Source organism: Eutrigla gurnardus (genome assembly GCF_963514095.1).
Source record: "Eutrigla gurnardus genome assembly, chromosome: 19".
Classification (NCBI taxonomy): domain Eukaryota; kingdom Metazoa; phylum Chordata; class Actinopteri; order Perciformes; family Triglidae; genus Eutrigla; species Eutrigla gurnardus.
The window spans coordinates 19,076,342-19,090,246 of record NC_139930.1 but is presented as its reverse complement, the minus strand read 5'-3'; the positions used below and the strand labels follow the sequence as shown (position 1 = coordinate 19,090,246).

At 42.6% G+C, this 13,905-nt stretch overlaps 1 protein-coding gene across 1 annotated transcript in view; it reads right to left on the bottom strand.

Moving 5' to 3' along the window:
- The window catches only part of lamc3 (laminin, gamma 3), an 88,149-nt gene extending 79,965 nt beyond the window's left edge, over window positions 1–8,184 (bottom strand). The window contains exons 1-2 of the mRNA XM_084036135.1: window positions 7,593–8,184; window positions 644–948 (exon numbers count right to left, since the gene is read on the bottom strand). Of these exons, the coding sequence (XP_083892261.1) occupies window positions 644–948; window positions 7,593–7,980 (693 nt within the window). The 5' untranslated portion in view covers window positions 7,981–8,184. The remainder of the gene's footprint in view (window positions 1–643; window positions 949–7,592) is intronic.
- Between the last annotated feature and the right edge of the window lie 5,721 nt (window positions 8,185–13,905).

The window sequence follows — 13,905 nt, the reverse complement described above, 5'->3', positions numbered from 1 at the left end:
CAGTACATGCTCCTGTAAGCCAATTAGCGTATATTACTGTAAGCAATGCTGCACCTGGAAATAAACATATATTCCCACAGCTAAGATTTCTCAGTAATTAATAAAAAGGAAAAGTCCTTCACTGAAGTAGGATGGATGGATGCACATTTGCATACTCACAGCCCTGTCAAAGAAAAAGGAGTGGCTGCATTAAGTGCTTTATTTACTCAGTTTTTGCCACGCTTTACTGTGCCCGCCCTTCGCAGACTCTCCTCCCCCAGAGGCTGCCATTAATTCAGCACAGCCCTCTCAAAGCTTCATTAATGTTAATCAGAGCTAAATATAACATTAGATTCCCTTCAGCAGCTATCAGAAAGGCTTGAAGTCATGGATATATATATATGTGCGTGGCGACGGTATGTTTGTTTGTGTAAAAGTGTGAGCTTAAGATGGTGTTCGCAAAACATTAGTTGCACGGCACTGTTGACAAGATGCTGTAGGTGATGAGAGCAGCCATCGTGTCTACAGGTGAATAATAAACCTTTTTTTCGAATCTGCATTATAAGATTGAGTGTGTTAGTTGTGATATATCTGCAAAATCACTTTGAGTGGCGCTAATAAAAAAATAATCACATAAAAATAATCAAATTAAATGTGCCCTCACCTTCAACACCAAGCTTTGGTCAAAGTTGTACGCACTGGGCCGTCCCTCCAGGGTGGAGAAGGCCACGTTTCCTCCAGTGAGGGGAGAGATATCGCTGAACTCATCTGTGCATAAAGCAGTCCTCTCATCATCTCCCGGGCGAATGTAAGCCTTCGCATCCTTCCCATAGGACTTCCTACAAGAGGCGCTGTAATACTGGTAAGGCGACCAGGGCCCGTCCTGTTCCGTGCGCTTGTAGATGGCGAAGCTCTCTGGTCGACTGGTGTAGAATTTCAATCGCACGTAGGTTATCTCAAAAGCCTTCCCTGTGGAAAACAGATATGATTAGCTTCGAATGGAATCATTGAAAGAATTACTGCTGGAACTAGATCCTTTGTAGTTACACAGTTAGTTCAGGGCTGGTTATGTGAGAGACAAATACTGTGGGGTGATAGTTTAGGGCCCAGGAGCAAAGGGGGGAAAAAAGACATAATTGCATTATAGAAAGAAGGAAAACAATGGGGGATAGGCTTAATTTCCCATGCCTCCATGCAGGGTAAATGAATGTCATTCCTGCAGGAGTAAAAGAATACCCAGGATTATTTTCTCATTATGCTGATCATAATGGGCCCCAGAAGTGAACGATAGGTCAAAGGAAAAGAGACAAAACATCTTTCTTTTTTTTTTGTCCTTATAATAACTGTAGGACATAATAGACTAATGAGTTCATAACCACAGGGGGAGTGCCTCCATTGTTGAGTCTCTGGCTAGACTGTAGTCTGATGCAGCACCTGGTGTGCGACAGGAAAGCAACACATTTAATCAATAAAAAAAGTGATTGGTCAAACTTGCAAAACACTAATGAGTGTCATAAGGGGCTGAGTCATGGCATGGAATTAAACATATCATTGATTGACATATCTAATGCGACGTTTTAGTGGTACATCAGCGACTTGGTAGCACGGGGGAGAAAGAAGAAACTTTTCATAGATTTGTATTCCCCTTAAAACAGTGATTTGACTTCAATCTGTGAAAAAGGGAAATGGGTTTTCCGAGCACAATCTCATCTGGAAGAAGATCCGCAGCAAACCAGGAGATATAGCGTACTACCCAGATTTCCATTTGTGTTGCTACTGGGGGGATTTAGCAGATCCGACTATGTTGCTCTGTAATTGGTGTTGCATTGTTACTGAAGAAAAGTCATCTCTGAAGAGGAATAATAAATGGAGGAATAAGTCTCCCAGGTAACGAGGGAAAGGGTCACGGTAAGAATGCTTTTTGGCATTTTCTTTTCTTTTACTCTGATGACTTGAATTGACAGGCGATCATGTAATAATGTCTCCTTGTGTGGAAAAACTGAAGCGGGAACTTCATTGATTTGCAACACAGCTATTCCTTATTTGGATTCAGAGGAAAGTTGACATCTTCTTCCCTAATCTCTGAGCAAACAGAGAATCATTGCTACTTTTTTGGAGCGAGTGTCTCATTTCCTCCCATTGTTTACTCACTGTGGACACTTCAAACTATAATCCGGGAGCCATATTGGAGGAAGCATGCAGACTAAAAACATCCATCAACAGGCGTTCAGAATCTGCCAAATGTTGTGCGGCTTTAGCGGGCAGTCACAAATTGAAGTCATATTGAGACCAGAGAGTGAGAAATAACATGTAGAAACTCTCTTAACAGGCGTCTTCATTGCACTCTTGGGGATTTTTTTCTACATCATTAGATACCAAGTCTCAGCCACTCCGCGCATTCATAGAGGGATGCCATCCACTGGCACAGCCATAATGACATCTGTTGCGTTTCTCCGCCAAGTCAGATCCAGGCAACTCTCTGTGTCTTGTCTCTGCAGCTCTCTCTAATGGTATCTTTCCTTTAGGAGACCTAAGATCATTTAGCTTTCATTTACTCCCTGCATGAGGTGAGCTCAGCCCTGCTGGGACTGAGGCAAAAACATAAAAGAGGCAGAAGATGACACATTGGTTGGCTATCCCGTGATGAAAATACAGACTAATTGCAAAGGATATTTGTATGTTGTTTTGCATAATGCTTAATGATTTGTTTTTCATTCTCTTTCAGGGGTGAATACTTTATGCATTCAGAGCTTATGTGGCCACCACAGAGGGGATTTATTCTTAACGAAGCAAAGTCACATATGTATGCATTATAGATAAAATACACCCCAAGATAGAATTTGTGCATATATTTTCACAGTTTGGACCACTATGAAGCAGAAGTCTCTCTTTTTTTTGCCAAGCAACAGGTCTTTGAGCTCTGGAGATGTGTTTGGAAACCGAGTAAAACAGCTTGGTATAACTTTACAGGGCTAATCCAGACACTTGTTGCATCACAAATCCAGCCAAAGTGGTTCATGGTGCACAAAATAACACTAATAAAAATGACTATTTAGACACAGACGTAAGAGTAAAGTCTGGGATGTGCAGAAGCACAGCATTTGACCCTAGTCTGAGTCATTCGTGTCAACTTAACACAGCTGCTCTCATCAGCCCAGAGACCCAGACAGGCTGAGAGTAAACTCGAAACAAGTACTGCAGACTCAATATTTACAATCTGTTTACACCAAAACTGAGATTTCTTTGTGATCAGCAAATACACGGATGAGTGGGTTTATCCTCCAATCACGCTGTGTCTCAAAGTTTACAAATTAAATAGAAAACAAAAACCAGCCTCTTACAGAGAATTGTGACTTGTCATGCCAACTGTGGCAGACTTTTATCATTGTTTTACATCTGAGGGCAGGATGTTGCTTGTCTTTAACGGTGCTGAATGAGAACCAGATGCAGAGCCTGTATGTGTGTGTGGATCTTACCATGTCTGTGTGGGAAAAACCTGACCCCAATTCCTGAGAAAACCACCCAACATTTTCTTTTTTCTTCCCCCCTTCTTCCTCATTATGTTTTGTTTACTCCCCTTGAAGCCGCCCCCCAACCCCCTTCTCCTTTCTACTCTTCCACAGAGCCGGTCTGACCTGGCTGCAATATGCGTCCCTGCATCCTACTGCTGTGTTTATCATCCCAGCATTTGCCTATATTCCCTTCACAGAGCGCTTGTTTTGTTTGGAGAGGCAAAAGAAAACAGGGATGTCGAAGCCTACCCCCCACCGCCAACCCAGATGGATCGCAGAGCGGTTCACACAGACCAAAGGGATGCCACGCAGCCAACATGTAGGGATATTTCATTTCCATAAAACTGCATGAGATGAAAACATAATCATCCCTTCTTAAAAATGCCGGAATACATTTTTAAAAAAGGCGTCGGGTCTAGGAAAAACACAAGTTTGGGGAGCAATGCAGAGAGAGGAGCAAAGGTCAATCCAGTCTGAGGGAGACCCGTGGTGGGTGTGGGGGATTTGTTTGAAGAATAACAAACCCTCCAGACAACGCAGAGCACATACCTCTGCAGCAGCAGCAACGGTTGGCGCCTTTCAAACGAGCCATAACCGGAGATAATACACAACAAAGGCCGAAAACACAGCTGGACGCGTGTTTCACTATTGGAAATCAATTGGCCTGTTATTCTCAACGTCTTCTTGCTTTCAGAGCACGTGACACGTGACGCGACGGTTCGTCTGCGGTCAACGCGCTGACATTTTCAACTTCTGTCATCATTTTGTCCCTTTGAAGAGGAGCTATTTTATGGGGCGGCCTCTCCACTGACACTTAAAGAGGAGGAAATATGAACTGTCAAGAAAATGTCTAGTTTTTGAACAGGAACCGTCTTCACTGACTGATTGCTGGACGTTCACACACGCACGCACACACACCGTTGTTATAACGACTGTAACCCATGGTGACAGACTCTGAATTTCCCCCCCCATGGTTCCACGGAACTTCATAGCATCTTTAAGCACACACTTATATAAAATACCATTTTAGCCACGTCCACGTTGTGGTTTGCGGTCACAGCCGGCAAACTGGTTTAAGCTAGCAGCCAGAGAAACCCACAATGGGCGCGTTAAACGGCGGACAGAGCTAGCATAGTGCAACGTTAGCATGCTAGCATTTAACGCTAAACAGCCAGACAAGTTTCTGGAGATAAACTACAACAAATACAAACTACAAGAGAGTAAATATTTGACTTACGCTCTCCAGTCAGGTAGCAAAAAAAAACTAACGTTAAATGCTGGATGTGTAAATGTTTGCTAACAAGCTCGCTGTATCAAGGTGTTTAATTGTTCGTTTACAGCTTGTTTCCGCTTCCCTCTAGAGGCCAAACGTGGTTATTGCAGGTTAAAGGTGATATTACATTATGCTCTAGATTTAATTTAATTTAACTGAAATCCTGCTGGTATTAAAGCGAGCTGTCATTCAACCTTATTTACCGGTAGTTACATTTTAAATAAAAAATGTGCCCCTACATGTGAGTGGACTTGTAGTAATCATAGCCTGGAGAGTATCCACAGACATGAATATTGATCCATCCATCTACAGCCATATGATATCTACCAATCTTTATACACAAAGCAGGGAGGGGTTTATTCCCAGCATGCATTGGGCAGAATCAGTGTACTACTCACTGTTTTTTCACCAGTACATGAACACACTGTTTGTCCTGTATCAGAGGAGAGTATCACCAAAGACAACATGGATTAAACAGCACTGGAAATCCTGATTTCAACCTCTAACTGAGAACAAATTAAATTAATAAGATGTAATCTTAATCAGAAAAATAAATAATTAGTAAGGATTCATTTAGTTAAATAACTAAAATACAGGGCCCAGGGCAATATTCTTCAGAGGGGTCCAAAATCCTGTGTATGCCCTTGCTGAAACCCTCCATTACACACACACACACACACACACACACACACACACACTACAGCTAAAGGTAATTTCAAAGAAAGATGCTTTGTAACATTAATCGCCACCATTTAATTCAGTTAAAGTGACAAATGTGGTCTGTTACTTTATTTCAGCAGCTTTGCGCCGCATGGTAATGGGATAATGATGCTAATGGCTCAAACTGGTCTCATAAAATTTAGTGACATGAGGAATTTCTTCAAATGCCAATTTGTACGCAGTGTACAAAAAGTGAGTCAAAAGCATTTGCTCAAAGGCAAAGAATGCGTGAATGCATAAAAAAAAACTTGTATTTCTAACGCGAGAATAATGTAGCGTGGTTAAAAGCAGCGCATGGTTAAATATTTGCTTTTGAACTGCAAAAGACTGTGATGCTTCATTTCAAATGAAGTTTAATTATTTAAACTGATGGTGTTCGCATTCTACAATTAAATCCTAAACATTCATCTCACCGTAACCAAGCAACACTCAACCTATCCGAATCCTAGTTGGCCCAGATTAAATGTACATGCAAATGAGTAACTGTTAGTCAAGCATTTCAAGTGCTGAACAAAAGGAAAACATTTTGTAAAATTAAACCAGCGCCACAGAATCTACTTCATGCTGGAGAAAACATTGTTTACATAATTTGTGCCAACAACAAGTGATTTGTCTTTAAGAGCTCATTTTACAAAACATAATAAGATATTGCAATTATGACACACTTCGTTTCCACAAATCCCCAAAGGTCTACTTTTCATGCACAAACAATGTATTTATATTTATGACAAGTTGCATCCATTAAAACCACTGCACACGGAAATGAATGGAACAAGTCTCAGCTCGTACAATAGTTCATATATTAAATGTGGTGTAAATAGATCCAGCAAGAAAAGCTGCTCGTTGTTGATATTTAGTTGTAATTTGTTGGCTGGTTGGGTTTTGACAGCATTGTGTTAATCATAGGTGTTTGATTCGATTTAAAAAAAAAACCTCCTTAAACTTAGTTTAAAATGCATTTCTAAGCAAGTTCTCACCAAAAGTTCTGTGAAAACTCACTTACTCAAGTAAAGGAGAAATTTGCATAATTTCAAGTGACAGTAGACCTGCTGACCAAGTCCCTGGCTATGCAAAAAATGACTCTGGCTGGGGGGTTAATGAAATTTACCTCTGGAAGTGTAGCTCCTGAATTCCAAATATATTTTATGTAAATTTCTGGCTAACTTTCAGTCCTCCTCTCCTTATCATAAGTCTAATTCCTGATGGATTCAGGGACTTTTTATGCAGGTTATCAACTGCTTATTTCCTGGAATAGTCTGTTTTCATTCATAGTCAGTTGTACAGTGTTTTTGTTGTGGTGAAACGTGACAGTTGCTGAGATGAAAAACACTGAGAGGATTGAACGGAGCCTGCAGAACTTGTAATGTGATATATAATGTGAAATGTGGATTTCAAGCTAAAAAATGGTGCCATAAAAGTTGATCTATGAAGGCTGTCCCAAATCATACCTCAAAGAGAGCCTCTTCAGCTCTAACATGTTGTGGCAGCCAGATTCGGATGGTTTCATTCAGCAATACTCCATGGTGATACGTGTCCTAAATGTAAACTTGGGGCCAGCACTGAGCCATCACTCAGTTGCTATCTGGGCATGCCAGAAGCAAGTGTGTGTCCTCTTCATCCCGCTTTAAATCCAACCAAATTCTCAGACATGCCCTTGTGGCTATGTGCTCAGAAAACACTCCAAGTCTAATCCATGTATGGGCCAAAGTGTGTTTTTTATTTTGTGAAAAGCTTGCCTGAATAATACAAATCATGTGTTGTAAAGCACAGCTGTTTTGCATTTAAGATTTCCCCAGAAATGGACTTGGATCCAGATACTAGCTGCACAGAAGGGTGAAAAAAAGTGACAAAAACCTTAACTCGACTAACATGCAGTGATGTGAAACCCCATTTAAGATGGAAACCACCTGCTTTAGTACTAAATCTATTGATGATATTGACTGATATTCTGGTTCTATGCATAAAAATGCAATGTGAAAAGCTTTTTAGAGGACTTTCCAATGAAATGGGACTACCAGAGACCATAATTGAACCCTGAGGACACGCATGCTTGACCTAGATGCCCCCAAACTGCAAGTGGAGGGAAGTCAAAACTTCTGTGATCTTACCCAGATGGAGGGTGAGGTTGACAGAATTAGGGTGCTGGATGCCGTAGTACATGGACTGGCTCTGCCACCACGTGGGCTCCTCGTTCCTGTGGAAGTCCGACAGGAGGCTGGCATCGTGACTCATGTCCGGACGTGACGCGTCACAGTGGTGGCAGGACCGCGTCGAGCCGGTCTGCATGCAGTAGTCCTCGGGTGGGGAGCCGCACTCGTTGGACGTCACCACGGTGCGGTTGAAGGCGATGTTCTCGAACTTGGGCATGCAGCGGCTCGGGGTGCCCTCCTCGTCGGAGCAGGAGTCCATCGCGGCCCGGACGAGTAGATGGCAGTGAAGATGAAGAGAGAGCAGAAGGGCCAGGGGGAGAGAGCTCACGGCATGGGATGCATCCATGTTTAAAATCACATTCACACCTCACACACACACACGCACACACACACAAACTTTCACATTCATACAATCTGATTTCAAAGACGCATGAAGACCCTGACTTTGGGAGAAGTAATCCAAGAAGAAGAAGAAGAAAAGAGTCCACTGTGAGAGCTTTTGTTTGTCTACTCAGTCTGCTCTGTCTCTGGTGAGTCTCCAACATATGTTCTCCTTCTGTGGAGTGGAATGAAGTTTGTGCAGGAACTCCTTTCATCAGGGGGGGCAGCATGAGACAAGGCAGAGGAGGGACAAAGTTGGGGGCTGGAGGGTCGACCCACTCCTTGAAAACTTCTCCACCTGCTGGTCGACACAAGCGCCGCACCAGCAACCATTAGCTTTAGATGTAAAGCAGACTTGGGGTAAACTATGTCATTTGACAGAACAAAAAAAACTACATTCTATAACGCCTTTAAATAATACCGCAGTGAGGTTGTTAGACTTCGGGGCACTGAGGTAGTGAGCACCAAAGCACCTGCATTCACTACTTTACAGCGACGCAAAACACCGTCGATACTGTGATAAATGCACTTGGCAGTTGGCCCCCAACGGCAGGATGTTCTGGTAAATGCTGACTGTGGTGATTCACACTGGAAGACTGGAGGTGCTAAAACTGTCTGGAATATTTCAGCAGGCACGGGTCATCTCCATAAAGGGATGTCGCTCAGGGGAGTTCTGTGACCTAAGGGGACAATTTATTTATAAAAGTAGAAGAGAGAAACAGCTGCACTGCTTTTTTCTTCATCTTTTTAGCAATATCTGCTCAAGGCCCGACCTTCCATTAAAAGTGAGAATTGGATTTGCATGTCTCTGTAATTCATACCGACTGCTCCGGGGCCTAATGTTACACATCCACCAATGTTGATTAGACTCCGTTATGAATTAGAAGGTGGGGAAAAAATATGAGATTTAATTGTAAGTCATCGGGAAACAGTACAAACATAAATACACGTGGGTGAGATTGCTAGCGTGTTAAATATTCCAACAGTTGACAGTGGAAAAGTACGACGGCGTATTAGGGCCACTGTAGGAAAAGAAAAAAAGAAAAGAAACGGAGCAGAGAGAGGTGGGCAATAATCTGAGAAAAAAGTTGCATATTTGCGAGTTTATAAAGTCACAGTTTGCAACTTTATTGCAATGCTAACAACCGGCGTTTATGCTAGCTAACGTCCCATGAATGTGCACATTTATTTTTCTAATTAATACATCACAACGTGTGACAATGCCTCGTTAAGGTCCTTAGGGTGATGATGTTGATGGTTATTGTTGGTTTTATTTATATGGGTTCAAATTGTCATATTATGGGTGTTTCTTGATCGGGTGGTTGGGCTAAGATGCTATAGGTTGCTTTCACTTGTCATAAAGGAAGTAAACAAGTTGATTGACCGGATGTTTGCCGTTGCTGTGACAACAAGTGGACCTTAACGAGGCGTTGTCACACGTTGTGATGCATTAATTAGAGAAATGAATGCGTACATTGAAGTTAGCTAGCATAGATGCCCGTTATTAGCGTCATAATAAAATAGCAAATTTGCCACTTTATAAACTCGCAAATTTGCAACTTTTTTTCTCTGAATATTGCCCACCTCTACTCTACCTACATACAGTATGTCAAATAAAATATGTAAAGCAACCACAAAAAAATATGCTGTCAAGATATGTGGTTCAAAAAGAACTGAGCTTTATTCATAAAAAGGCATTACATTTCACATTCAGAGCATGTCATTGAGGGATTGCCTCCAAACGGCTCTCAACATGGGGACGGCTGACCCGGTGTCTAGCAGCTAACGGTGCTAACAGCACAGACAGTGCAAGAAGTGGTGAAAGGTGTCCACATGTCTACAGGAGGCAGACAGACAGAGAAAATATGAAGTCCCACGAGTGACGAGTCGATTATTGTGGAGCAACCCCAACCAATAATGTGTAATGCTGTGCACTCTAATCCTGTTTGTGTGAATGATTCTACTGTCACTGAATCCCAATCAGCCAGAAAAACCCCAGCCAACATTAACGGCGACAACACAAATCAGCGCGAGAACAATTTAAACGATGATTGGATCGATGTTGACAGGAGAGTGTTTGTAAATGAAGAAGGCAGACAGACAACAAAAGAGTGTGAAGACAGATAGCATGCAGAGAAAGAGAGAGAAAGACAGGTAGTGTGGACAGACGCATTTAGATGCTGTACATTTATGATCCCGGTGGGATTTACGGCAAAGTCTTGAAGTCCCATATATCCTTGTGATTGCCTTGATTTATCAGGGCTCTATCAGTACTCAGGCAGGGGACATTGTAAAAAGGGGGCCACATCAATTTGCAGTGAAATCCTCTGCCGGCTTTGGATAAGAGTTTGGTTGCATGTGGATCAGCCGTTATAATGAAGAATCTAATGCCTCTGCAAGCAGGCTTTTTTTAAATTCACGAGTCAGGTTCATTATCGCACCTCCCTTAATGTCACAGGCAAAACTGTTGTTGGGGATGACACTGTGTTTTCGGGGAAAATATACACAAAGAGAATTGGACGCACCGGGCAAAGGAAGGGAAATGTTATTATAGATCAGAAACCCACAGTGCCATTTTTCTTTTTTCCTGGAGGGCAGCAGCAGATGAGTTGGCCTGTCCAGTGCCGTTGAATCAGCATGATACCGCAGAATTCATCTGTTTTTGATGTTACCTGTGACTCGTCGGGGCAGCTGGGGGGAATCAAATTCTTCCAGGAAAAAAAAAGAAAAAAATTCAATCAACAGACGGAGTTGTACTCTTGACTTCAAAATTGTGTGCTGTATTTGAGTCGGCTGAATGGGCTCAGCACGGGGCTCAGCAGAAACTAGGGAGAATGTCTGCAAAAGCACCCGAGGGTATACTACCGCCTGGGACCCCCGACTATTTTGTAACCATTCAGACGAGTCGACCACAGAAGATAGACTCAGCTTGTCAAAAAAAAAACACTGCTGACTTCACACAAAACGAGCCCTCTTTGAACGCCACGCGTCAAATACCAGGTGTCAGACATAAATGTAGAATATCCTACACATTTAGCTGCACTCGAAGCAGAATCGCTGTCTTTTCCCCCCGTACTGATAAAGGTAGGCGTCACCGTGTCACGCAGCTGATGCATCTCTGTTCAGGGCCGTTTAAGGAAACACATCTGGGTGGCTTGAGGTCAGATTAGATTTGTTTTTACCACAGCTCCTTTTGAACCGCTGCCGAAACCAGCGATCAGTCAAAGCGCCGCCCCCTCCAGACTTTCTGCAACTCAACGTGAATATGGACGGAATATTAATTTCCACTTGTTTGTTTTAAATAAGATGGTTGTCAACCTTTCGACAGATTTCTTATCATCCATCCATTTTCTCTGCTTTAACCTTTCTGTTCTCTGTCCTTTGTTTTCCTTTGCACGCACACATCTCTTCCCCTCCAGTGGCATGTAATACTTCAAACTGCAGTCTGCCCTCCCACCATCTCTCCCACTTTCCCCCTACATGTCTTAAGCTCTCATCGTAAACCCCCCTCCCGGTGCCACAGATCCCGTAGCCTCCGCCTGCCACAGACCCCCCTTTCATGCTAGCAGATTGGTGCAGCTGGCTGTCAGGTACGGCCTCCCTTTCCACCGCACCCACAATGTCGTTGCCATGAGTTCCGCTTTCAAACAGTGATTCGATGTCACAGCTGTCAACGCTTCACTTAGCGATGCAGGAGGCGGCTGCCATATCCCCGCGGGGAAAAGCATTATCTGACAAACTAATGAGCGCCGCACAACCCCGCCACGTCGTCGAGATTCTTCTTGGCGTCGCGCTCCTTCATGAAAAGTCCTCGTAGCCTGACAAAACCACCGACGACTGTTTATACTGTAGGACTGTGTTTGATTGTGTTTTGGTCGCATTGTCAAACACAAAGTTAAAAATGTTTATTTGCCTGTGACAAACATCAGTGGGCCTAAAACATATTTAAACGAGGTACATATTTTGAATGGAATACAGAATACAACCCAGTTAGTGAAGGAACATTTAGGTATTTTTACATTTTCTTCTTCATGGTTGAATGTGTTCACAAATTATCATGTCAAGTGCACTTTCAGAATGAATTCATTGGCTTGCTAAACCACCTGGACTGACCTCTGACCCTCCTCGTTGGTGGATGGTGGAAATTTGCTGATGGATATTTGCATTTTCTTGCACATTTGTTGTTGTTTGGAGCAGACAAATAAAACCACACACTAACATGCATCCATCACACACACCCGGCTGTCCGTACCTATAGTTTAATTCACATAAAACAAATCAATTTTTATTATAATCCATGTCATCGTGAGCCATGAAGGGTGAAGTAGTATGAGTCAGGTCTAAAATGTTGGATATCACCCAGGAGACTGCTGTTTATATCCCATGTGACACCCAGAAGTCAGTTTTATTTGGTCATTTGACCTCCATACTTAAGTAACACCACCTCCGTGTTCCTAAACTGAATGGTTACTTGCACACATGCTTGAGGAACATGACAGTTGGCTCGGGCAAGGATTCGAACCTTGGTCTCCCGTTCCCCAACCAACAGCTTTGACCACTGCACCATCTACAGCCTGCCAACAGAAAGAACCAAAAAATCAAATAAGATGAGGTCGAACCTTCAGAAACTTCACCTTCACCAACCTGCAGAGAGACAAGTGTACAGACTGAATCATGTTGTACTGATATTATTCACATTGGGTTTTCTCTTCATAGCTCGACTGATAAAGGATGAGCTCTGTGGATGAAAGATGGTGGGTCCCGAACCCTCTTGACTTACGATTTCCTTCTGTTAACCCTCAGAGCACTGTAATAAAGGACTGTGTTATTGTAGGAAAAAGCCTGTTTCGAATGAGTCAGATAAACTGAACAAGGATCAGTCTGTTTCATAAAGACACTCAGAGCTGAAAGTTCAGTCTGGATTCAATCAAAACGCTTCAGAGGAGTAAATCAGTTCAAACTGGACAAAAGTTCTCAGAGAGATGTTTGGCACGTCCTGTCAGCTAAGACCAACAGTCTGCAGCTACACATCCAGCACACGAAACCCTCGTCACTCTTTTTCTTGTGTTTTCTCATCAATGTCAGGTTCAACTCCAAGGTGATACATGACTCAGTTAACCAAATACAATAAACTATGTGCAAGTTAATTTTCTGTTTCCGCAAATACTTTTATTTTGAGCCGATTTTACCTTCCCTAATCAGTTATCTGAATTATAAAATTGTAAAAGAAAATCTCCCATATCTTAGCCAATGGGACTAGAGATGGAAAATTGGCCAGCTGTATTTACCTTGTCCTATGTAAAAAAAACCTACAAAACTACAAATATTAAGTGGCGTGAAATGAAAGTAGGAATTTTAATATTATGTTTTGAGTCTCACTGGGTCGTTGCTTGAATCGCCACTGGGGTTGGACCAGTGGTGGAGAAGGCTGCCTGGGAACCAGGAGCCGTGGGTTCAAATCCCACCAGATACCCGAGGTATGTCACACAGGACATGTGTGATGGGTGTGTGATTTCATTTGTCCACTTGCGAATTTCCACCGTTGCGAATTTCAACTTCCGAACTTCAACTTCCGAATTTCAACTTGCGAACTTCAACTTGCGAACTTCAACTTCCGAATTTCAACTTGCGAACTTCAGCTTGCGAATTTCAACTTGCAAACTTCAACTTGCGAATTTCCATCAAGAAGTGAAGAGAGAACTGGTAAGTCCATGTGAGCCCAGGGTGGTCAGGCTAGCTAGCTTAGTAAGCTAGCTAGCTTGACGGGTATTTTTGGTTTCTTTTCTGTATCATTTTTCATTATTTGCGGTGTCTCTGTTTGTTAAACTGCCTCTGCAGGTGATAGAAGGGCTGATGATGTGACTTGCATAAGTATTATACAGTAAACCTC